At 39.9% G+C, this 26140-nt stretch overlaps 1 protein-coding gene across 6 annotated transcripts; it reads right to left on the reverse strand.

The window, feature by feature from the left end:
• Nucleotides 1-25129, reverse strand: LOC115680892 (pathogenesis-related thaumatin-like protein 3.5). Of its 6 annotated transcripts, none has more exons than XM_056312002.1 (2): nucleotides 24879-25129; nucleotides 1-777 (listed from the first exon to the last, which is right to left on the reverse strand). In XM_056312002.1, the coding sequence occupies exons 1-2, from the start codon at nucleotides 24940-24942 to the stop codon at nucleotides 77-79; spliced, it is 765 nt and encodes a 254-aa protein (XP_056167977.1). In that variant the 5' UTR covers nucleotides 24943-25129; the 3' UTR covers nucleotides 1-76. The 6 variants fall into 6 exon arrangements, with proteins under 6 accessions (XP_056167977.1, XP_056167978.1, XP_030442245.2 ...); XM_056312003.1 differs by lacking the exon at nucleotides 24879-25129 and adding an exon at nucleotides 14053-14289; XM_030586385.2 differs by lacking the exon at nucleotides 24879-25129 and adding an exon at nucleotides 1071-1441.
• Nucleotides 25130-26140: the final 1011 nt, after the last annotated feature.

Raw genomic sequence — 26140 nt, forward strand, 5'->3', positions numbered from 1 at the left:
TACGAACATCAACGCAATGTTTCTGCGTGAAGACCACTTAAAGTAATAACAAAATAAAATAACATATTGTTCGCATCTAGGAAATAAGAGACTGGCTCGGGCAAAAAGTGATCAAATAGTCCGACCCGGTACACGTGCACGTGCTCGTGGCGTCGTCGTACGCGTAGCTGTATGCTGTCGGGCAGGCCCTCTTGAACATCTGCGAGTACCGCGACGGCCCGCACGTCTGCGGCGTCCCGTGGTCGCCGGTGCAGCAGTACTCCGGCGTCCTGAACGCCTCGCACGCGCTCTTGCACGCCACCACCCGCCCCGACTCGTCGGCGACCCTCAGCTCCGCCGGGCAGTCGGCGTTGATGTCCACCAGGCAGCCCGCGTACTGGCAGTCGCCGGTGCCGCCGGTCGCCCGCACCCCCATCCCCAAGTTGTAGCCGTCCACAAGGCTCACGTCGTAGAAGTCCATGCCGCCAGCGTTCGGGGCGGCGACGGTGAACTCCACCAGGGTCGCCGGCGGGGCTCCTCCGCCGGTGCACTTGAGCCCGCCGGGGCAGTCGCCCGTGACGCAGGTCCCGACACCGGACCCGTCGAAGCTGCAGCCAGTGCGGCCCCAGAAGCGACCGGACCAGCCCGCCGGGGCCGTGAGCTGGACGGAGCCGCCCGGGGCCAGGGCGAAGCCGCCGTCGCCAAGGGCGGCACCGTTGCCAGAGAGAGTGCCGGGCCACACGGTATAGCTGCATTGGTTCTGGAGGGTGAAGACCGTCGCTGATACAACAGCATTGCCTGCCCAAAAAACAAGAAAGAAATCAGTACAAATCTTTTTCGTCAAGTCTCGAACTTTTCGAGCGATGAAATCTCGCCATCTTTCACTAATTTTGCCAAGATTGAGGGGTTAGATCTTGCTTAACTCAACACTTAAATTTATACAACTCATGCAAACAGTAGATTTTGCATGAAGAGGGCAAGAGTGCAGACATGGAAAGCTTCCAAATTGTGGTTAAAATAACCGAAAAAAAGTGAAATTAAAGAAGACCCCTTTTCTTTGGCTGACAGAGAACGTTGAAATTAGTACATACCTATCGAGAGGATGCAGAGGACGAGGAGGAGGAGATGAGATTCGGAGGTGACGACCGCCATTGATGAATGCTCTGTGGAGGAAGCAAGAACAGGGGCAGAGTGAAGAGAGACAGAAGGATTGTCGAAGGAGGACTTGAGAGGTGAAGAGGGGTCGTGCGTGGGTAATTATATGTGGGGATGATGGCGAGATTCGCGCACAGATTTTGGTGTGTCTATCTTTTCGTGATCTTCCTTCCTGTTCAATCGTCTGTTCTTGGAGGGAAAGAGCGTGGGGAGATGGGGATGTGAATCGAGTCGCAATTCCCATGTTTCCCTAACTGATCCCGGTTCGATCATCATTGGCGTCCAACGTTGGCAAGGAGGAAGGACTTTTGCGACATTTTCCGATTATTATTTTATCGTGTTTCTTGATTGATTCCCTTTTGAGATTATGAGTGGGATCAAGATCACACATTTCGTCCCCTTACCACTTTCGCACGGGACTTCGACATTTTGACGAAATTACTCCGGAGCATCCGGACGATGAAATCACTAAAAAGAACAGGAGAAATGCTTATTTATCTGTCCTTAATTTATCGCGAAAAAAATAGTCTGTTTTGGGTCATAAAAAAATAAATAATAAATAATTAGAAATTATCGTGGAGTTCACTCTTTTAAGAAGTCGTGGCTCACACGTCACACCATGTTATTAATCTCACAATAATCCAAAGAATATTATGTTAGCAAATCCGGCATTCTAAGTAATACAATGACCTAGTCACAAAAACAGCGGAAAAATGGCAAAATCATGAACATCATAAGCCGTTGAAAAGTGAACAATAAACGATTGGGTACTCCGACACTGCAAGTAATTAACATAAAGGAGGTTACTTTAAGGATAATCCTTACTTTAAAGCCAGAAGAGAATAAAAATTATACCATAGCGATAAAGTTGATCCATCTGATGACGAACGTGCTCATTCCGATGCCCATCTATAATCTCTCTCTCTCTCTCTCTGAGGTCATACAACAAAAGAAAAAGAAAGAGGAGAAACGGTATGCTCCTCCGGCTACACATAATAGTGCAATCGAAGTTAAAAAAAAATGTTTTCTTATAAAAAACAAATCCTCTGATGCATCAATTGCTTCCACATTGAACTTGCTTGGTGAAGGAAGATCGGCAATGACCGCAGAAGGTCAATCCTGCACAAAAGCGAGAGTATCATAATAACTTCATACCTTTCATTGATGAAATCACTTTATCAAATTAAACAAGCATCATACTTTGTGTGATGTGCCTCATGTGCATTAGGAGGCTTTTCTCTACCGCCCTTCAATTGAATATTGGGTACACCTTTTGGTCTTTGCCGAAGGGGATCAAGTATTCGAACTTCAATATGATCATTACCTGTCAAAGATTACATTTTGTTTGTGATATGGGAGTGAAGACATAGTAAGGTTGTAGTTGGAAGCTCCTCCATAACATCATGATTTGCACCAACGTGTTGGAGAAACATTTCAAGAAAATTTTGATGATTCCAAAACTATCTTTAGTATAATATTTTACATTGATGATTGCAGATGTTTGTGATAATGTTTACAGAACTAAAATGGACCATGTATTTATTATGTCTGTAAAAATAGCACCAACGATTCTCTAAAAATCAGCTACAAGACAATATTTGCTTTAAGCTGAGGAGATCAGAAAGTTCATATTGTTATAGAAACGGATCATTTAATGTGATCGTTGATTCGCTATTATAGCCGTTGTGAACTAGACATATACAACAGAAGAGATGGAAGATCTGAGAATACGCCGTTTGACAGTATGTCAGAGCCACAACGACTGGATAGAAGCATAAGCTATTTTAGGTAGTCTGCAAATGTTCGAGAAAGATTGTATGGGCAGTAACATCTTCGGATAGCAGCACCAACGAACTCCTAACAGCTCTCTTGCTTCTCCAAAACAGCTTTAACAGTCCGTTTGAGGATGCCTATAAAAGAGAAGATCTATGATGCTAATAAGTAAGAGACGTTAAAGACACAAATCTAGAAATCTGCTACAAGTGTCTTTACCAAAAATCTCTTATCTGTCTGTGATTCTTGCTACATTGTAATTATGCTAAAAGATCAAGTGTATTGAGTAATATCAATTCCTAATTCCTAATAGAGTGATCTATCTTCTGAAAGGATTGATGTGTACTGGTTGTAACTTGTTCAGCAAATTACTAGTGTATTTCAACCCGACATGTGGCTATTAGTGGTGAGAGTGGACGTAGGATTGTGGATAAAGTTAAAACAACTATATATCTTTGTGTGTTATTATTTTTCTCTGTTTTAAATCACATAAGCGCACAATAAGCTCACTGTTTCTGAAACATCATCTTAATTTGATCTTTTCTTAGCATCGACTGTTTTCCACAAAAGTTGTTAAAATTCTTGAAACAACCTATTCACTCTTCCTCTAGGTTGTATTACTAACCCCATCATAATGTTCATAACATTGAAAGCCATCTACATCAACCTCTTCAAACACAATATTTTTGACTTCACCGCTGCATGAGAGCTTTGTCCAACATCACAATAAGTCCCTTGTTTTGCATCTTTTGTCCACATCTTCAGAAAGTATTGTGAGTGAATGCTTGTAACATTTACAACATGTGTCAAGATGCATAAAGTATGCCTACACAACCATCCTTGCATTTCAAATAACTTATAGCTACATGTAATGATTAAATCACTTGGACTAAAACAAATAGCATGCCTTCTTTCCTACTTTCAGTTGCCACGATATAAGTGTGTAATGGCCCATCAATTTCCGATCTACAAACAAACACAGTCAAAGCATGCAAGAACTCAACCTGGAAATTCCTATAAATGAACATGAGTGTCCACATTTGCAGCATGTATCAAAATTCCACTATTTTCAACCCTAATTTGCGACTTTCCTCGAGCACACTCAAAATCATCAACCACTTCAGAAATGAGCATTTTTTCAAATTGCTTCTCATAATAGTTGACAAATTTAGACAAAGTCATGATCTTACATGTCATATCTTGGAAGACATTATTTGTGTTCACTTCTTTGAGTGGATTTGCTTTCTGCAGAAAAAATATCCTAGCCAAATGCAAGACACCATTTATAACGCAGCCGATACACATTATCCAACCACTTCTTGTTCCTTCAAGCTCCATTACACATAACTTTCCAAACATTCTCCATTTCAAATTCAGATTCACAATGATATAAAAGCTTATGCCAATATTTATCGCAAAAATTCGATTTCTTGAGAAGATGCTCGATATGATGCATATCATTTTTCCCAATGTGCCATACACATAAACGGCGATTAGTATTCGGAAGTACGGTCTTAATGGCATTTTCCCTAGCATGATCTTGATCGGTAAAAAAAGTCTTGGGTGCTTATTACCCATTGCCTCTAAAAAGGATTGAATTGCCCAAACAAAAAGATGCAATAGTTTCATCCAATAAAAATGCATAACAACTTCCAATGACGATTCAACCCAACGAAAGGTGCACATACCATATTTTACTTATTTGTACGGTAAGTTGTATCAAATATCACCACATCCCCAAAATTTTTATAGTCCAGCTTGGATACACCATTAGACCAAAAAAGTTGGTTAGTCTCTTTTCCTCATCCAATTGAAATGTATAAGAAAAATTGCTTCCATTTGATTGTAAGCAATTAAAATGGTTAATGAGATTTTGACAATCACCCGCACTAATGAAGTCTCTTCTCTTCGATTGTAAGAAATTTTGACAATCACATCAAGTAAAGCCAACATGCTCTTGTCCCCCCGCTTCACCACTAAGATAGGAATACGCTTTCGTAGCCCTTATACCAGCTCCAGCCATAGAAGTCAAAATACTTTTATTAGTTACTACCATGTGCCACTATGATCGTATCAAGTGTTTCTATGTATCATCGATGAAGTGATGATTATAAACATCCTTAAAGTTGTTGACTACCCAAACTCCATCTTTGATTTTGAATTTTATGCAAGCTTGACATGCAATTCTCTTCATTGTCCTGTAAACATCCCTTTGTTCATGAAGTCGGATTGGTAGAGAGCGTTCTTTACAATTATAGAGAAATGTGCATGTTCTCAATATACCTTTACTATTGTTTGCCTTTTGTCCTCTTCTCACTCCAAATCCCTTGATAATTGCATATGTATTGTATGTCTTGTAAGCTTCATCCTCGTTAGCAAATGTCGTGCCAATTCTAAATTCAAATTCTTTATTAGCATTATGCACAATGATATTATCCTTTGCAGCCTCTATGAATTTTTAAAAGAAAAAAATCTAATCATTTAAAGGAGGCAGATAAAGTAAAAACAAACTTTGATTTTGAAGTCATCCATTTATCTTGAGAACAAATCAGCTAGCAGCGAAGTACTGAGAATAATATGTCGTAAATTTGTACAAATGTAAGTTAGTGACTTCAAAAGATTATGCATGTGCATATTTAAGTCATATTTTGTATTACTATAACCATGACAAGATCTCTACTCATAAACACCTACAAACTCTTGACAATAAATTCATATTTCACTAAGCTCCACCCACCAAATCTTCCTCCACCTTTACAAGCAAATCACAATAATCCTATACACAAGAAGAATTAGACACTATGCAAAATGGATCATCCACTCAATCATTGGACTGATTCTCTCATCCGTATCTTACATTTGAACCTCTCTCCTTCATTATCTCACTGTACATCGATAAGCAACTAATCAAGATTAGATACAACTCGAGCTCGTGTACTAATGGAGCTCAACATGAAGCACAGTAAGATGCAAACAACCATCACAAGCACGCTATTTGCTCTGATCAATTCTAGAGAGACAGACTATAACGTATACATACACTTACTCTTGCGCACGGAGGGGAAGCCACAGGCACTGCAATGGCTCTTCTAAAGGTGGAAGCTATGTTGTCCACACCTCACGCATAGCATGTGCATCTTGTTCCTTCTCTTACCAAAGCTCCTTGTTCCCTTACCCTATAAAGACAAGCATTTGCAACATTTTCTTTCTCAGTGATTCACCGTTAGGCAAGATAGATCAAGATTATATGCATAACATTTTCTTTCTCAGTGATTCACCATTAGGCGCGATAGATCAACATTATATGCACAAGCTAGAGAGAGAGAGAGAGAGAGAGAGAGAGAGAGAGAGAGAGAGAGAGAGAGAGAGAGAGAGAGAGAGAGAGAGAGAGAGAGGAGAGAGAGAGAGAGATGGAAGAGCGAGAAAATATTACTATGCGGCTAAGGAGGAGGAAGGAAAACCCTAATATGTTTGATGAAGAAATGCGAGCAGCGTGTATAATCTTAGAGAGTTTGTCGATAGGGCTTTGAGGTGACGATGGAGGCAGAGGCGACGTGTTGTGGCGACCCAGCAACTGCAACCAATGTGGCTCTTTGGAGAGAAAGGGCCTTGGATGCCTCTTCTGGTCCCACTTCAAAAACCACAAAGAAAGGGCCTCGGAAACCTTTTCCCCGGAACCCCAAAACTTAGCACCGTGTGACATCCGAAATTTTCTACTTAAGAAAATAGTATTTAGGATGCTTTGGCGTGATCGTTATCGCCCGTAGTCCGATGTGTTAAGATTAAGTTAATAGATATTAACATGTACTTTGATGGTATAGAGTGGGGGTAACTGATTTGTTGCCATATTAGTTGTAGAAAGGGATAGATATGCTCCGAATCGCTTGTTTGATGGTTTTTAAGTTTTAAATTTACGGATTTAAGATTTTCTCAGCATCCATTATCTTTCACCAGTGGGTTCAAAATATTTTTTGGACTTATTAGTATTTTAAACGGACACTGGTTTTTCCTTGTTGTCATACCTATACATCTATCGTTTTGGCAATTATTAAATATCTACTTTGGGAATCATTTGATTTAAGCCACTTGTCTCTCATTGGAGCTTGCCACCTCTTCGTATTTACTACCAACGGTTCCAATCCACATGCCTTGATGACATTATACTTAGCCTAAGCAAATGACATAGCACATTACATTACCAATTTTAGCCTTGCCTCATTAAAAGCAAGTGATGAATCATCTCCTTACTTGGCCAATGAAGAAGAGGTCTTGTGGCCAATAACATCAAGCCAATTGCACCCTAGTTATTAGCATATAGGCCACATGAACTCATTTCATTGGAACAACTTGCCTCTCTACCTTTAGGCTTCATGATTTACCCTATAAACATTTATTACCTTAACTATGGTTAAACAATTTCATCCCTTCATTTCTTGTGTTGCCATGTGAATAAATTGGAAGAGAACTCTCTTCACTCACCTCACCGATCAACTTTCCACTTCCCTTCAACTCTCGCTTTCAACTTCTAAAGAGACATTCTCTTCAAGTTTCATTTGTCTTCAATAACCCGAGTAAAAGTGGAGGCCCCACTCGTATTTCTAAAATTTCGGTTTCGATCTTTTGAGTTAAAAAGGTACCGCCGACTTTCATTACTTTCCATCAACGGTTTTGTCGATTGTAAATCAAGTGTCATTGATTTTTGGTTTCATCTATTTTGATTGAAGGTGACCAAAGCTTTAAACCGCTCAATTTTCTCAAGGTAAGTGAAAACTGTAGGGGCTAAGTTAGATTAATTTACTTAGTACTCTTGACTTGGTTGGTTGATGGTTGTTATATTTTGTTTGCCTTCGTTGTCAAGTGTGGGTAAGTTTTAATGATGGTACGTGAAATCTTTGTGTTCACTTGAATTGGATCGTTAAGCTTGTTCCGTGCCTAAGAGGTGTTCGATAGATTTCCTAAGGGGTGTTTGATTGTTTCTCTAAGATGTGATGACAATTTTTAGTGTGAAAGATGTGGAAATGAAGATTACTTAACCTGAAAGCGATATTTTTGTAATTTGATTAAGTTATCGAATTACTAGCCAAGTGTTGTCGATTAATCACGTGGTTGATTGTTGAGTTGTCGATGTTCACCTTGTCGATTAATTGAGTTGTAGATGTTCACATTGTCGATTAATTGAGTTGTGGATATTCACGTTGTCGATTAATTGAGTTATTGATATTCACGTGTCAATTCTCTAAGAATGTTATCATGGCTTGCATGAAAATAAAAAGAGGCCAATGTGTTATTATTACTTATGTAAGTAATGCATGGAAAAGACGTGGCAATTGTATTTCAATAATAATTTGCATAATGTACCAAATGTTGATGTTGAACATGTTCAATCGGTGATGGCTAAGTGAAATGATGTGGTGCATTGAATGTTGATGTTGAACATGTTCATGTGCATTAATGTTGCATGATAATATTGACTATTAAAAGAGAAAAGTGTCGTCGTCCACGTGAGGGTGGCGACGTTGCCCCACATGTTGGGATGCTCTGGGGAGTGTTTTAGGATGCCTCGGGAGTCAAGATGTTGCAGAATCAGGATGCCCCATCGAATGTACGGGATACCTCGGAGTTGAGATGCCCCGTGAATCGGGATGTGATGAAATAATGAATAAGATGCATGCTCATGTGTATATAAATTCATGATGATATGGCACTAGGCGATACTAGTGCATCACAAAATAATATGCCATTTGTTTATATTTGAATGAATGATTTTATGCAATGTTGTTAATGGTTTCTATTGACATATCATGATAGTGAAGTTAGAGCATGTGCTTATGCATTCGTTATTGCTTAAGCTCACGTTGTTTGATAGTATCAGGTTGATTGGTAAGCTAATCTCCTATATTAGATTTAGAGATTTTATTTACTAAGCTTCGACTCACCCCTTATTTTTTAGTTTGTAGGATGGTCCCCAGGACATGGTGATGGAGGGGACGAGATGATAGGGGAGTCCACTAATCCTCGGGTTGGATGGTGGTTTGGTTAATATGACTGTAGTAGTGTTATGTGACCCTGACCTTTCCCAGGACTGTGTATTTTGTTGTGATAATAAATAATTGTGCTTGTGAAAAGTTGAAGACATGTGTATTGTTAAACTCGTGCGATTTTGTAAGGTATGTTGCGAAAATGTTATTGTGTTTCCGTATGCGTAATTATAACTATAAGTATAAACAGAAATGACATGTGTAGCATGTGACGTTCTGGGGCGTCATACACCTCTATCGGTATATCTAGCCTCGCAGGCCTCTTCCACTTCAAAATCGTTGGCAACATACCTAGCCCGAAATCAGAACCTGAGCCAGTCAGCAATTTCTAGAACCGGAGCCGGAAAGGCGACGACGATGACGAGGACAAAGGCAAAGAAGAAGGAGGAGGGGAGGGCTAGCGGTGGGTGAGGGATAAAGAAAGGGCTCGTAGAGGAAGAGAGGATAGAAGCTTGTTGTAGACGATAGACATAAAAACATGAAAAGGGAGAGAAAAAGAGCCTCCATTCAATCGAAATATGTTTTGTTACAAAGAAGAGAGAGAGAGAGAGAGAGAGGGCTCAGTCCATTATTGCAGCCTGCGCCAAAGAGAAGAAAGATGGGCTTCCGATTTTAATTTTTTATTCCACGTCAGAGGACACATGTCGACTTTTGCGTGGAGCTGACTAGGCTCAATCACGTCACGTGGGCTGTGGGCTGACAACAAACCACTGAATATTTTCTTAGGAAAGAGACTTTCAAACAGGAGGGCACACATTAACACCTGCCGTACAATGAGTGGACTATTGCATAAGTGACGTGGCACCACAGTTGTAATTCCATTTTGTGGACCTGTACATATGGAAAAAAAAAGGAGTCAGGGTGAAGTGGACTGATGTGTGTTTGCCCATGAAAGAAGGTAGGCTAGGACTGAAACAAGTTCATCGATGGACTCGAGCTGCTGCAATGAAATTGATCTGGATTTTGCTCGCTAGTTCTAAATCTTTCTGGGTAGCTTGAGTGAGAACTAACTTGCTGAAGCAACAAAGTTTTTGGCAATTACCTCCATATCCTCTTATATTTGGAGGAAACTGCTGAAGCCAAGAGCTGAGATTAGACCTCTGCTTACATATGCTACTGGTGATGGCAGAGATACTTTCCCTGTGGCTGGATCCTAGGCATCCTTCAGGCACTTTGGCGGATGTTTTTCCTCATTGAGTTGTTCATGATGCTGGTCTACCCATAAACGCAAGAGTTGCTGATGTTCTTGCCGGTGGTGAATGGAACTGGCATGCTAAGCCCCAATAAGAATTCTCGGAAAGGAACTCCATCAAGAAAATTTACTAGTGATAAGCGCCTGGAGTTAAAATTAGAACTAGAGCGGCTACCCTATGTCTATCTTATTCATTTTTTACTTTCAAATTGACAAGTAACATTTTCTCTTCTTTTTTTTGGCCCATCTTTACTCTCCTTTCTCACCATTTGAATATTAAATTTACCTTTTTTCCTAAATATATATTTTTAAAGAGGGTACATATTCTCAACTTTTACAACTTAAGGTAGTTATTAGAATTTATAATATATTTTCTTACGACCGTTGCCTTAAATATGTTTCCTAAGTCCATGCCGACAAGTAGTTTGAACCGGTAAAAGTTTTTAGAAGAAAATTGAAAAATTTAGATATTGTTAAAACGAACTTTAATTATGTTTTTTTAATAGGAGGTATGTAGTACGATGATTTTTTTGTTTGTGGTATAAAAGTCAAAACAAAATCTAGAAATCCTTAAGCACATTAATTAAATCGGTATATTATGGTAATAACCAAAAGAATTTGGTCTATAAGGGTCATCACGAGGAGATACATGACACCCCTTAAAAGACCTTTACACACAAACTTACCTTATTATTTTGTTCTTTTACTCTTTTAGTATTTTCCGTCAATGTAATTTTTTTTAATTTTACAATTGAAGTGGTGTTTATGAGTAATGGTGTTTAGGGTAATGATCACATTGTAGCAGTAAAATTTGTATATTTGTTTGACTGGCTACAAAAGCTCCGTAATGACTTGTATATATACTTCTTATAAAAAATAAAAAATATTAATTATCAAAAACTTGAAAAAAGAATTAGGTAGGCGAGTATTTTTACATCACCAATATAGTTAACAATAATCTTATAAAAAGTCATGCATTTAATGTTTGAAGATTCAAATGTTAGTGGGTTAATTAAGATCTTCATTTGGTGATTCAACATCGATATTTAATCGAGTGAAGTTTTTATGTTGGGTGATATTTTCCTTAATTAATGTTTATTCCTAAAGACTAAATAGGTGATAATTTGTCCAAGTAAGATATTTTCCTTTGAGATTAAGATGATTATGGACCTAATAGCTTCCAAATCGACTCATAGGGCCAAATGGATTGGCTTATGCAAGCAATTTCCTTCTGGAGACTGGCCAGCTCATCTTTAAGGGCAAACATGGGCAATGATTTTAGGTTCACTACTAGGTTGGACCCACTTATTGATAGGTCTGCTCGATATGTCAATTATAGAGGTGATCGGTTCTCGGTTCTCAATATGGGAACCGGGGACCGGATTGGGTTCGATCAGATTCCGGTTCGGTCCAATGGATCTCGTCACTTAGAGTTTAGTTCACATTTTTCTAATTTTGTCAATGAGGTTCACTCAAAGTTTAGTTCACATTTTACAAATTTTTTAGAGAAATAAAAAAATAAAAAAGTATTTATAGTCGGTCGATTCTCCTTTGTAATCGGAAACCGGACCGCCCAGACACCGGTTCCACTTTTAGGAACCGGGAACCGGACCAACATTTCCGGGAACCGGACCAAACCGGCCGGTCCGGGGGGTTCTCGGATTAGGCGGTCCATTTTGCACACCCCTAGTCAAATAGGTAGAATAATAGTAGATGTTAAATGTCGTCCTTGTTCTTTGAAATTAAAAATAAATTAGAAACCATTATGTATATTTCGGTTCAGGAAGTAAACTCACATTGTAATAGCGACTTGTACTCCCGTAGCAATTGGGGTGACAATATCGTAGTACGACATGAAAATGGAACATAATCAGTGAACATACCACTGATTCTTGAAACGTGATTGATTATACACCGCGAAAGGGATTTAGAGAACAATGTCTATCCACGTATGAAATAAGCAACTTGGAGATTTTTACCTAAACAATTTGCAAATATTTGCCAAGCAAGAATCTGAAAAGGACGAATACTTTTTCCCAAGGGTGAATAAACAGGAAAACCACCCACATATAGATCTGGTCTTTGCACTATTTTGCTCCTGCAGCTCATCCCCCAACCACCCCATTTGCTTCCCCAATCAAACCCTTCCTCACGTTGCCTCTGCTCCCCCTTTCCTTCTCTGATTCCTCTCAGATCCCTTTGTCTCTTTAAATTACAAAAAAACAAAAAAACAAAAACAAATTTAATTTAATAAAATTTAGGAAAAAAGAGAGAAAAAGGGTAGCTTCTTTCTCACCAAAACCAACCAGAACCGGACCCACCTCACTTTGCAATACATACAGAAAAAAATCACAAATTCACGGAAAAAAAGTGAACCCCCTAAACTTTTTCTTGGACAATGAATGCAATTAAATAGACTATTTCATTTTTTAATTTGATTTTCCCTGTGAGGTTCCCGTCATTTTTCTTTAAATTACCCGTTTGAGTTATATTACGCAAATTATTTAAAAAAAATTTAGAATTAATTGCATTGCGTGATTAGGGTTTAAGACTTTGAGTGCGATAATACGTTTAGCACCGCAAAAGTAATTGCCGACGAGTACGACATGAATAATATGGACTAAAATTTTCAATACATAAGATAATAAGCCTCAAACCCGACGTACGAACATCGACTCGATGTTTCCAACCAAAATAAAATAATATATTGTTCGCATATAGGTATTAATATTGGCTCGGGCAAAACGTGATCAAATAGTCCGACCCGGTACACGTGCACGTGCTCGTGGCGTCGTCGTAGGCGTAGCTGTATGCCGTCGGGCAGGCCCTCTTGAACATCTGCGAGTACCGCGTCGGCCCGCACGTCTGCGGCGTCCCGTGGTCGCCGGTGCAGCAGTACCGTGGCGTGTTGAACGCCTCGCATGCGCTCTTGCACGCCACCACCCGCCCCGACCCGTCGGCGACCCGCAGCTCCGCCGGGCAAACGGCGTTGATGTCGGACAGGCAGCCCGCGTACTGGCAGTCGCCGGTGCCACCGATCGCCCGCACCCCCATCCCCACGTTGTACCCGTCCACGAGGCTCACGTCGTAGAAGTCCATGCCGCCGGCGTTCGGGGCGGCGACGGTGAACTCCACCAGGGTCACCGGCGGGTCTCCTCCGCCAGTGCACTTGAGCCCGCCGGGGCAGTTGCCCGTGACGCAGGTCCCGGCGCCGGACCCGTCGAAGCTGCAGTCAGTGCGGCCCCACAAGCGACCAGACCAGCCCGCCGGGGCCTGAAGCTGGACGGAGCCGCCTGGGGCCAGGGCGAAGCCGCCGTCGCCGAGGGCGACGCTGTTGCCGGAGAGAGTGCCGGGCCACACGGTGTAGCTGCAATGGTTCTGGAGGGTGAAGACCGTCGCTGATACAATAGCATTGCCTGCCAAAAAAAAAGAAAGAAATCAGCAAATCTTGAACTTATCGAGCGATGAAATCACGCGATCTTTCACTACTCATGCCAAGATTGAGGGGTTAGATCTTGCTTAATCCAATACTAAAAAAATTTAATCCTCCAATTGATTGGTGGAGTGGCAAGGGCTTTGGGGTTGTGGGTGACTGATCCCAAGTTCGAGTTTCTCTGCCTTTCACCTTATTACACTCTTGACTGACACGGAGGCTAATCCGTGGGTTTGGCTAGTTCTCTCCCGATTAGTGTTTGGCCGGTCGGACTCTTGTAGTGTGGCCGGTGCGGGAGTCCGGGTCATAAAAAAAAATAACTAAATTCATACAAACTCATGCAAACAGTAGATTTTGCATGAAGAGGGAAAAAGTGCAGACATGGAAAGCTTCCTAATTGTGGTTAAAATAACCGAAAGAAAGTGAAATCAAGAGAGACCCCTCTTCTTTGGCTGACAGAGAGCGTTGAAATTAGTACATACCTATCGAGAGGATGCAGAGGAGGAGGAAAAGAAGGAGATGAGATTCGGAGGTGACGACCGCCATTGATGAATGCTCCGTGGAGGAAGCAAGAACAGGGGCAGAGTGAAGAGAGCGAGAGCTGAGAATCGGGGGAGGTTGGAGCGGTTGTTGAAGGAGGACGTGGGAGGTGAAGAGGGGTCGTGCGTCGGTATTTATACGTGGGGATGACGGTGAAATTCACGCACAGATTTTGGTGTGTCTATCTTTTCGTGATCTTCCTTCCTGTTGAACCGGCTCTTCTTGGAGGGAACAAGCGTGGGGAGATGGCGATGCGAATCGAGTAGCAATTCCAATGTTTCCCTAATCTCATTATCTAGAAATAATTATCTAGAAATAAAAAATACATGTTTAAGTATATACCCAAACAAGATATAGAAATTTCTAATAGATTAGATCAAATCTCAAAGAATCCATGATTCATTATATTTACATAAAATAATAAACTTCGAATCGTTTCATTTGTGAGGAGTCGGATGAGAAGAAACTCTCATGTTCGGTTCTGTAGTAGAGGTGGAATTGAGAAAGAACCATCAACTATAACCCAAAAAGAACCAGATTTATCTCGGTTCCACAATCATTGGCGCCCCACGTCAGCAAGGAGGAAGGATTTTTGCGATATTTTGCGATTATTGTTTGATCGTGTTTCTTGATTGATTCAATCTTGAGATAATAAGTTGGATATGGCACATCATCGCCCCAAGATTGAGGTAATATTCTAATCGAGATGTCTTGTTATGAACGTCATGATCTCCCGAGAATTTACTTTGTTTAAAAAGGAAATTGCCGATTCGAAGTGGAATTATCTATATAAGTGGATATAGTAAAGATTATATAAAGTAAAACACGGTATATAGCCTTCACGTGTTAGTAATGCCGTGCTTAGTTTTCCGGCTCCGGTTTATCGGGCAATCATTTTTGTGCATGTGTAGGAGGAAATCATTAGGGATGTCTAACTCGATGATCGAGACTTCAGCACTGAATTTGTTTGATGCGTCGACATCAGTTGAAATTAATGCTATCGATGATATATTAATTGTAGATGCTAATTAAATACACATGCCCGAAATGCGTGATAAGATTTAATCAATGCTCAATACGGATGTAATTTGGTGTACACATGCGTCGGTGAAAAAATCGGAAAAAAATTAAATAAAGAAATAAATAGTTTATGTGTGTTATTTTAGGAAAAGAGTTGAAATTATTGCCCACGAATATTTAATACAAACTCATAATTTACAAACGAATATATGAGATTTGATGATATTTGCATTGCTCGTTCTAAATTATAACCTTTTCCATTATTTAGCTATACACACACTATTTTCCTAAATTATAACCTTTTCCATTATTTAGCTATACAAAAACTATTTTCCATTATTATAATGTGTTCTTGTTTTTTTTTTTTTGTTATTTCTAACGTACACGTAGAAACTAATAGACTCTTGTCTCTGACATTGAACATGACATGATCGTATTGTTCCTGCCGCGGCACATGTCCCTAATTAAAGTACAATTATTTCAAAAAGACCCCCAAATCTAGTCACGTGTACCATCCTATGCTCCGGAGCTTAATGCCCCTTGGACGGAACGTATCCAATAATCATGTTTAACACCTAATTAACACCTTATTTCTTAGTTTGATGGTAATTGGTTTGGTTAATCTTTTCGTAAAGTTGGGTTTTGTCTTCAAACTATTGATGGTCTTAAATGGGAAATAAAGTCAAGAACAAAACGTCGAAGATCTTTTCAAGAATATTTTACATCTACTAGAAATTAATATTTCCATTAAAGAATGACGTAATTGAGGGAGGTGTCTTGTCAAAAACCAACGATTGGCTAATTGAGATATGGTTCTTTTTTTAGAGATACACTCTTTGATGATTAATGCCCACATCAATGTGGCTATAAACGAGGATGAATCTGATTACCTTAATCTACCATCAAAAAAGCATCTTATATATATAGTTACCAAAACACTGATATGATAAAATAATTACTTTCCGCGTTGAATCCTACAAGTTTTTTTTTTCAATAGGGTATGGTAAATATTATACGTATATGTGATATTAATATTGCAAATATATTATAGGTAGCTAACACAAAGATATGAGCTGCATAGGTCTTTGTAGTACACGGCTGTAAGTTAGACGATACTTTGATTTTTATTCTTATGGTCGCATTTACTTTTGACGTTTGACGGCACTTATAATTTTGTTTTTCGTTTAATACGAGATGGTTGATACCTTCAAAAGAATTTCAGATATTGACATGTAAGCTACAATTTTTTTTTCACAGTTTTTTTGAATAGAAACTTTTGAAAGGAATTCATTTGAGGTAAGATAAGTGCACCATAATATCTAAGATTTGTATAGTGTGATTGAGTTCCAAACATTTTTGCAATATATGCAAATTGGACATGGCTTGATTGCACAAACTGGATATGTGTTAGAATTTGTTTTGGTTGCACTATTCGAAAGTTTTGGTGCAATCATCCTTACCTGTTTTAAAGTCTATGACTACATTGTGACTTGATGTGAAATTATTTGTTAAGAAATATAGAGGGGTTTTGATTGTTTATCGGAGGAAAAGCACACTAAAAGTGCAATCATCCTTATATGTTTGAAGGTCTATGTCTATATTGTGACTCGATGTGAAATTACTAAGATATACAAAGTGATTTTAATCGTTTACAGGAGGAAAAAGCACATTATAAGTGCCATGACTTTCGTACGACGCTAACTTTAGTGACAAAATTTTTCGAACGATTACTCGAGTACCACTCTTGTAAAAATACGGACCACTAGTGCCATCAGCGATTGACGTGGCAATATTTTATTATATAACATCTAATGTGACTCGTTGATAAGGTGAAGTCAGCAATTAAATCTCTAAACGATAGTTGAGGCACTTCTAATATCAATTTCCCTGTTTACAAGCGCCATAAAGGGAATTATGCTCACAATACCATAGTCCCACATGGCAGGAGAAAGAACTTATAAACCTATCCATATAATTAAAACTCTACTTTCAGGTGGCCACAGCCTTGAGTATTTCTTTTGAGGGCTTCGTTCGATGGATTGACTCGAGTAGTTATAAATAGTGTTAGAGTAGTGCACCAAAACATCGGAACTGAGTTTCACAATGCTACACTAAAGTGTAATTTATACGTTAAAATCAGAGTTGATTGCTGGTTTGAAAGCTAGTTCAAAGTTATCTTCAATGGAACGGCACGTACATAATCTTCTTTATTTGTCAACTAAAAGTAGTAACTGAGCACGTTGTTATCTGGTTTTACACGTGAGGAAAAACGCGACGGAGAGCATCTTGGTGAGAAATAGCTATCTAAACAGGAAGCATAGAATAAAGAATGGTCATAACCCTAACAAGAAGAAGGAATTGTTGATAGGCAAGAAAGACAGAAGTCAAAGACCGGACCAGTGGTCCTGTGACTTCAATCATGCCGGTCAAGTGACAACTGACAACTGAGCCAAACCTAATGTTCTTAGGATCAGACCAATCATGATTATCCAGCTACTCCATCGTGATTTTGTTAACTTATCGTAATAGATCCTAATAATATACAAGATTAACCTGATACATTCATGTCAACCTTTAAACGCCACGACTTAATTATGTCCAGGAAACCAAATACTTGATTTTACGATAAAAACGTCTCGATTCCGATCTACAGGAGAGAGTAAATAAATGTACCGTGGTGCATCACATTAGGTGACAAGGACAATTTATGATGTTTGATACTATCCTGCCCTCATAGAAAGCATGAAATACCATCCTCATAATATTCACAATCAGCGTAATACATGCATGTCAACAGTCAAACACCATAACTAATGATGTTCGATCTTTATTTTGGTATATCAATTAGATGGTCTCCGAATCGGTTTTTGCCTACTTTTTTTTTTTTTGGTAACCGAGGTGTCCGAGCCAGCTTGTGCGCACATCGATTATTCCTCGGCGGAGACTAGCACAGCAACCCACCGCCATGGCCCCCCACTTAAATCACAAGTGCTTAACTGGGGAATCGAATCTGGGACCAGTGCGCCTAACCACACAATCCCAAGTACGCCCTAACCAACTGAGTTACCCATGGGTGGGTGGTTTTTTGCCTACTTTGACGAGTTCACTTCGTGACAAAACTATTCGTTTAACCAATTCCTTAAATATGTTTTTTCCGTTTCAATTTTGGGAGATCTACACAATCCTCATCATCATCTTTAAAACCTTTTAGCCCGGATCTAAATATGGCTGACATGCATTATGGCGATCCATGTCGATGTCAGGACATAGCCAATGTTAGAAGGTTTTAATTCACACCCAATCCAAAAACCAGAAGATTTGAACCGACAAATAACTAGTCTTTACTTGGGCCTGAGGAGGTCCTTAAAAAACTCAAGGGGAGATAAGGGAAAGAACTTTTCGGTATAGTGGGGGGATCTCCCTGTAAGTTCTCTTCATATTCCTTCTCTCCCGGGAGAAAAAACAACAAGAGAGAACTTAGGGGGCCTTGGGCGGAAAAGGTAAACTCCACGTTAACTTTAGTTGACTACCATCGCGTAGGCAAGTATAGTAGCCTTCCGTGCCTTGAGTGAAAGCTTGCTTCCTGAGCAGCTAGCTGCATACCCCTGGTTACTGAGCATTGTATGACCTCATCAGCCAACTCCAACACTTATATTTCCTTTTCCCTCTCTTGGGAAAACTTCTAACTAGTGTGTGTTGTTGGTTAATTTCCTAACAATTTAGATTTTAAAAGGAATAATTAGGGTGATTCGGTACCAAATTATGAGTGTAATGACTCAGCTTATTCTATATGGGCCAAATTCCGGAAATGGATAATGATATAGTCATATAAGGTGGTTGACTATTTGGAGGTGTTGACTTATACATCACTGAACAAAGCCTTCTCCCATTCAATGTGAGACTCTGAGATGTTATAAAACCCCAAATAAAAAACCGACTTCCTCGATAGGGTTGGTCCGAATCACCCAGCAATACACCACCTATATTGATTAGTGGGTTGCCATCTTAAAAATCTATTAAGAGCCGCATTTGGTTTAAGCCTCCTCTCACTTCTTTGACCGCTTCCTATCCTCATTTAATCATGTAAGGACCTAATTTGTCCACTAATCACACAGCTATTGGAGGGAGTCATGCTCTAATACAATCTGTCATGACTCAACTTGCTCTACTCGAGCCAAACTCCCAAAAGGAGTATTCAAAGTAACCATACAAGGTGATGACCAATTAAGAATACGTGTCAAACTCATATATTACTTAACTGTGGTTTCTCCAATCCGATCCAAGACTCTAGGACATTAGCATGAGTCACGAGATAAAAAACTTAGCATCGTGAGTCTGTTTCGCAACTATTAAACTTTTAGAAAAAAATAATTTTGGTGTAAAATGTAAGTAGTATATAACAGATGATGTACAGCAGCTTAGGGGCATTCCCCGGCATTACAACTAGTACTAATAATTCGAGAATATGGAGGTAGGAAGTCTCCATAAAGTAGCTAAAACAAAGTTAGCTTGCGAAGGTTTGATTTTTTTGTATAGTGAAGCTCTACCTCTTACATTTTTCTGCACCTTCGCCAAAATAATCTGAATGTCAGTTGGATTGTTTTGAAACCGCCTATGGTTGCGCTCCATCCAAGTGCAATATACAGTCGCTAGGAAAGATACTTTGAGGAGTTTCGCTGCCAAATCTTTGCCTCTTGTTGCTCTAACCATCCATTGAAGCTCCTCATTCCATCCCCATACATTACGCCTAATCCCATGTTGCGCAAGAATATTGCGCCAGATGCTACCTGTCCATTCGCATTGGAAGAAAAGGTGAGTCGTGTTCTCTATACTTGCCCTACAGAAGGTACATTGAACATCGACTGAAGTCATCCACCGTGATATGATCTCTGCTGTCGGAAGCCTATCCCTACATACTAGCCAACCAATAAAATTGTGTTTGTTAACGCCGCTACTCCATATTAAGTTATACCACTCCACAGCCGGACTCTCGTGTCTAAGTTCATCCAAGACATCATGACAACAATATCTTGGATTAGACATGACTGGGGTTAGGACATGACGTAGTTTGAGAAGACATCGCCAACTCCAGGCCATACTACCCTTCATGTCCATCTGCAAAAATGGGGTTCCTCTGCATTTTGTACTGTGGACCCAGGAGCTCCAAAGTGAAGAAGATGGATGATTGATAAGATTCCACATTGTGCGCCCTAATAACACTTTGTTCCATAAGTTCAAATCAGGCAATCCTAACCCTCCTTCCTTTTTGGGTGAGCATACTACACGCCATGCAACTTTGTACGATCCACGGTTTGTTGAAGACCCAACCCATAGGAAGTGGCGAATCGAAAAAAAAAAATAAAAAAAAAAACGTGGAAAATTTTGGGTAGGGAAAATTTTGGTCTCGTGCATTGGTACAAGCCCAAATTAATCTTTCACAAACGTGGAAAGCGCGTTTCCTGAAGAAACCCCACAAGCTAGCCATTCATCTTTGTACCTACAATACATTGTGAGAAATTCCAAAACCTCATGAATGCGTTTCTGGATTCGATTCCTTAGCGAGGAAGACAAATGCATAGGTGCTATGAATACGATGCTCCATTGTTTTGGATTTTAGCCATAATTCATATTGTAATTATAAAGGAAGAATTATCCCTGAATTTTGTTTGTCTATGACTTGTGAATGGAAAAATTACCCAATCTATCATAAATTTATTGTGCGGATGCTAATTCAGTTTTAAACTTTTCAATTTTTTCAGTTCAATCTTAAATCTTTACATGAAATTTTAATGTAGTCTTTTCGGTCAATTCTCGCTGGATATTGTTGACATGACGATCCTGTCATTGCTAACTGTCCTACGTGGCACACCACCACGTTAGTGATTTCTTTTGCATCCATCTATAATGAAGACTTTTCGGTGCTTCATCAAGATCATTCATCTATAACGAAGACTTTGAGGAGTAAAATTTGTATATTTGTCTAGGTGGCTACTAAAGCTCCGTAATAACTTGTATTTATACTTCTTATCAAAATATAAAATATTAATTTTAAAAAACTTGAAAAAATAGGTATGTGAATATTTTCGACATCATTAATACAGTTAACTGATATAGGAGCATCCAATTCTATGGAGCATTCCTTAAATTCCGGCTTGATTCCATTGATGAGCCCAACACTATCGATGATCATCCAGGTCAAAGTTGACTTTGGTTATAATTTACTTCAATGGGTCAAAGAATGAAGCTGTTAATGAGGAGACTATCTACTAGGTTACCAATTAAAGGAGTTGTAGATTCTTCTTTAGCCATTCAGATATTTCGTATCGATTCACTAATATCATATGTTGATTTCAATGCAGATCGACAACAATCAATGAGAGGTTATTTCAAGCCATTTCCTATTACATTTGTTGATTTATTGAGATGGTTATCCTTTGATCAAAGTTGGTGGACGAATTTTGGAAGATACCGCAAGGGTGAAGAGTCAATCAAGATTTTAAGTCTTCTTGTCTTTATTGCACTTCATAGTTCCTATGTGTTATCAATGCATTTCTAAGTTCCTAGGTCTTTATGAGTTTTAATCGTTGTGTAAGTCTCAAGAGTCAAACTTCTAAGTTCCAAGGACTTTAAATGCTAATAGTTTCTAGGTCTTTAATATTTGGTCATTTCCTATGTCTTAGTCCCTCCATAAATAGAGGAGATTTTTCCATTGTAATGCAGACTAGACTTGCTGAATAAAAGAACATGAGATTTTGCTCTGTGAGAGCGAATTTCTTTGGAGAGTGGATTACTCTACGGTGTTGAACCAAGAAGCACTTTATCCTTGGCGCGTGGTTTTTTCCCTTTAGGCCTTGGTGGTGAGTTTCCCCTATCCCGAAATCCTATATTCTTGGTGGGTGGCTTGTCCTTTAAGTCTCGGTGGTGAACTTCGTCGATCCTGGTCATCATCCTTAATTAGTGGCACGTCCTTTTTACCTTGTGGCGATCGTATTCTATCCTGCTTTTTTTGCAACTCACCCATTGACAACCATCCCACACACACATCCGTCCATACACTTCACCCACAAAACCCCATTTCAAGAACCACTCGGCCACGTACACATCATTAACAATAATCTTATAAAAAGTCATGCAATTGATGTTTGAAGATTGAAATGTTAGTGGGTTAATTAAGATCTTCAATTGGTGATTCAACATCGATATTTGATCAAGTAAAGCTTTATGTTGGGCTTCGACCAATTTTTTATTTTTTATGTTGTTAATATTTTCCTTTAATTAATATTTATTCCTAAAGATTAAATAGGTGATGATTCGTCCAAGTAAGATATTTCCTTCTTAGATTTAGATGATTATGGACTCAACATCTTCCAAATTGACTCATAGGGCCAAATGGGTTGGCTTATTGCAAGCAATTTCCTTCCGGAGATTGGCCTACTTAGACCTACCTACCCCGATCATTTTTTTTTGGTAGAAAATAAATTAAGCTCTTAATCTTCATGGGCGAGCATGGACAATGATTTTAGGCTCGCTACTAGGTTGGACCCACTTGTTGATAGGTCTACTTGATGTGTCGATTATGTAGAATAATAGTAGACGTTAAATGTCCTCCTTATTCTTTGAAATTAAAAATAGGGCTAATACTACAAAAGACTTCAAACTGGTACGCTTATGACAAATTTACATCAAACTATTTTTTTGACCACAAAAAAATCCAAATTGGTACATCTGTGATAAATTTACCCTCCGTTAGTTTTTGTTAAATTTTACTGTCAAATTGCTGAGTTGGATGATACATGGCAGTTGACGGTTGTACTAGTTTAGGATTTTATCCCTCTGTTTATCACAGATTTACCAATTTTTTATTTTTCGTGGTATTAATTCAATTTAACTGAGGGTAAATTTGTCACAAGTGTACTAGTTTGGTCAAAAAATTAGTTTGGAGTAAATTTGTCACAGGAGCATCAGTTTGGGGTTTTTTATGGTAAAAAAATTAGTTTGAGGTAAATTTATCACAGATACACTAAATTAAGGTTTTTTGTGGTATTAACCCTTAAAAATAAACTAAAAACCATTATGTATATTTCGGTTTAGGAAATAAACTCACATTGTAATAGCAACTTGTAATCCTGTAGCAACAAGAGAGGCAACATACTAGTACAACATGAAAATGGAGCATAATCGGTGAACTTGCTACTCTTGAAACGCGATTGAGTATATGCGGCGAAAGGAATGTCAACAATAATGTTTATCCGCTCATGAAATGTACACCTTGGACATTTTTACCCAAACAAATTGCAAGTACTTGCCAAGCAACAACCCTAAAAGGACAAAGACACCTTCCCAAGTGTGGACATATAGATCTGGTCTTTGCACCATTTTGCTGCTGCTCATTTCTCCAACGATCACATTTGCTTCCCCAACCACCCCGCATCATCACGTTGCCTCTGCTCCTCCTCCTTCGCCTCCTCTGATTTCATTTTAGTTTGATTTCCTTTCAATAACCCGTTTGAATTATACTGAACAAATTTTGTAAAAAAAATTGAGAATTGCATTCTGTAATTAGGATTTATGATTTTGAGTGCGCTAATACGTTTAGGACTGCAAAAGTAATTGCCGATGAGGACGACATGATAATCAGGACTAAAATTTTCAATACATAAGATAATGAGTTTGACGTACGAACATCAACAGTGTTTCTGAATCTTGACCCCTTAAAGTAAAATAAAAAAATTTCGACCAAAAAATAGAAATAATATGTTGTTTGAATCTAGGCATTAAGACTGGTTCGGGCAAAAAGTAATCAAATAGTCCGACCCGGTACAGGTGCACGTGCTCGTGGCGTCGTCGTACGCGTAGCTGTATGCTGTCGGGCAGGCGCTCTTGAATATCTGCGAGTACGGCGTCGGCCCGCACGTCTGCGGCGTCCCGTGGTCGCCGGTGCAGCAGTACTCCGGCGCGTTGAACGCCTTGCACGCGCTCTTGCACGCCACCGCCTGCCCCGACCCGTCGGCGACCCGCAGCTCCGCTGGGCAGTCGGCGTTGATGTCGGCCAGGCAGCCTGCGTACTGGCAGTCGCCGGTGCCACCGGTTGCCTGCACCCCCATCCCCACGTTGTACCCGTCCACAAGGCTCACGTCGTAGAAGTCCTTGCCGCCGGCGTTTGGGGCGGCGATGGTGAACTCCACCAGGGTCACCGGTGGGGATCCTCCGCCGGTGCACTCGAGCCCGCCGGGGCAGTCGCCCGTGATGCATGTCCCGGCGCCGGATCCGTCGAAGCTGCAGCCAGTGCGGCCCCAGAAGCGACCAGACCAGCCCGCCGGGGCCGGGAGCTGGACGGAACCGCCCGGGGGAAGGGCGAAGCCGCCGTCGCCGAGGAGGGCAGCGCCGTTGCCGGAGAGAGTGCCGGGCCACACGGTGTAGCCGCATTGGTTCTGGAGGGTGAAGACTGTCGCTGATACAATAGCATTGCCTGCTGCAAAAAAGAAAGAAATCAGCAAATCTTGAACTTTTCGAGCGATGAAATCTCGCGATCTTTTCACTACTCATACCAAGATTGATGGGTTAGATCTTGCTTGATCTAACACTAATTAAATTCGTACAAACTCATGCAAGCAGTAGATTTTGCATGATGAGGGCAAAAGTGCAGACATGGAAAGCTTCCTAATTGTGGTTAAATAACCGAGAAAGAGTGAAATCAAGAGAGACCCCTCTTCTTTGGCTGACAGAGAGTGTTGAAATTAGTACATACCAATCGAGAGGATGCAGAGGAGGAGGAGGAGGAGGAGATGAGATTTGGAGGTGACGACCGCCATTGATGAATGCTCTGTGGAGGAAGCAAGAACAGGGGCAGAGTGAAGAGAGACAGAGAGCTGAGAATCGGGGGAGGTTGGAGCGGTTGTTGAAGGAGGTCGTGGGAGGTGAAGAGGGGTCGTGCGTGGGTATTTATATGTGTGTATGATGGTGAGATTCACGCACGGATTTTGGTGTCTATCTTTTCGTGATCTTCCTTCCCGTTTACTCGGCTATTCTTGGAAGGAAAGAGCGTGCGAGATGGGGATGTGAATCAAGTCGCAATTCCCATGTTTCCCTAACTGATCCCGGTTCGACAATCATTGGCGTCCCACGTTGGCAAGGAGTGTTGTAATTATGGAGTGTTAAAGGATCAATAAATATGAGCAAAACAAGATTAGTATTTTCAATTTATGTATTTCTTATATTTGTGTATCTACTTAATTCATGTATCTTTAAGATTCGTGTATTTACTTAATTTATGTATTTCTTGAGTTCATGTATCTCCTACATTCTTGTATCTATTTAATTTGTATTATTCCTAAATTCATCTATCTATTTAATTCATGATTCATGTATCGTTTCTGTACAAGAATCCTAGAATTCGTTCCAAGATCACTAGAAACACCTATATCTTTTGACGTCACTTTTCTCTAAGTGTGCCTTCAACAAGTGTTTGATAGTGTTCGTTTGTATAGTGCTAATTCATATGGGTTCAAGGTGTTGTATCTTGGGATACGTAGTTCGCAGAGTTGTTTAGCATCGTTGGTAGGAACTAATCACCAAAAGGAGATTCGGTTAGCCATACCTTACCTCCAATTATTTTTTTTTTGTAAAAGGAGATTCGGTTAGCCATACCTTACCTCCAATTATTTTTTTTTTGTTATTGGTTTCTCAAAATTTTTTATTTTCTATTTACAACAAAGAGTGTTACGTATTCTTCATCCAATACGTCAGTTCTTCTTCATCTCCAACAATCTTAAGGCAATTAGCCGTTCTAACTATTTGTTGGGTTTATCGTAAAATCAAGATGGCAACAATCAAGTATCTAATGATGTCCAAAATATTTCTGGAGGCGTTCCAATGGTCGTTTCGACCGGTGAGGTTCAGACCTCATGGCCTAGTGTTGTGGCAGCAAATGCTGCGAGCCTTCGGGCTAAATCCATCTATTATGGTATCGGTGCAAGTCGTTTGACTAATGTACCAAAGACTGTTTTTCCA

Source organism: Syzygium oleosum, unplaced genomic scaffold (assembly GCF_021117445.2).
Source record: "Syzygium oleosum isolate NSW1041296 unplaced genomic scaffold, Sole_v2.1 Sole_v2.05, whole genome shotgun sequence".
NCBI classification, from domain to species: domain Eukaryota; kingdom Viridiplantae; phylum Streptophyta; class Magnoliopsida; order Myrtales; family Myrtaceae; genus Syzygium; species Syzygium oleosum.

Bases quoted from the DNA above. Each gene is read 5' to 3' on its own strand.
- LOC115680892 (XM_056312002.1), bottom strand. From the start codon at position 24,942: ATGGCGGTCGTCACCTCCAAATCTCATCTCCTCCTCCTCCTCCTCCTC. The intron at 778-24,878 runs GTATGTACTAAT...TTTTTTGGGCAG, and splicing joins CCTCTGCATCCTCTCGATTG to GCAATGCTGTTGTATCAGCG.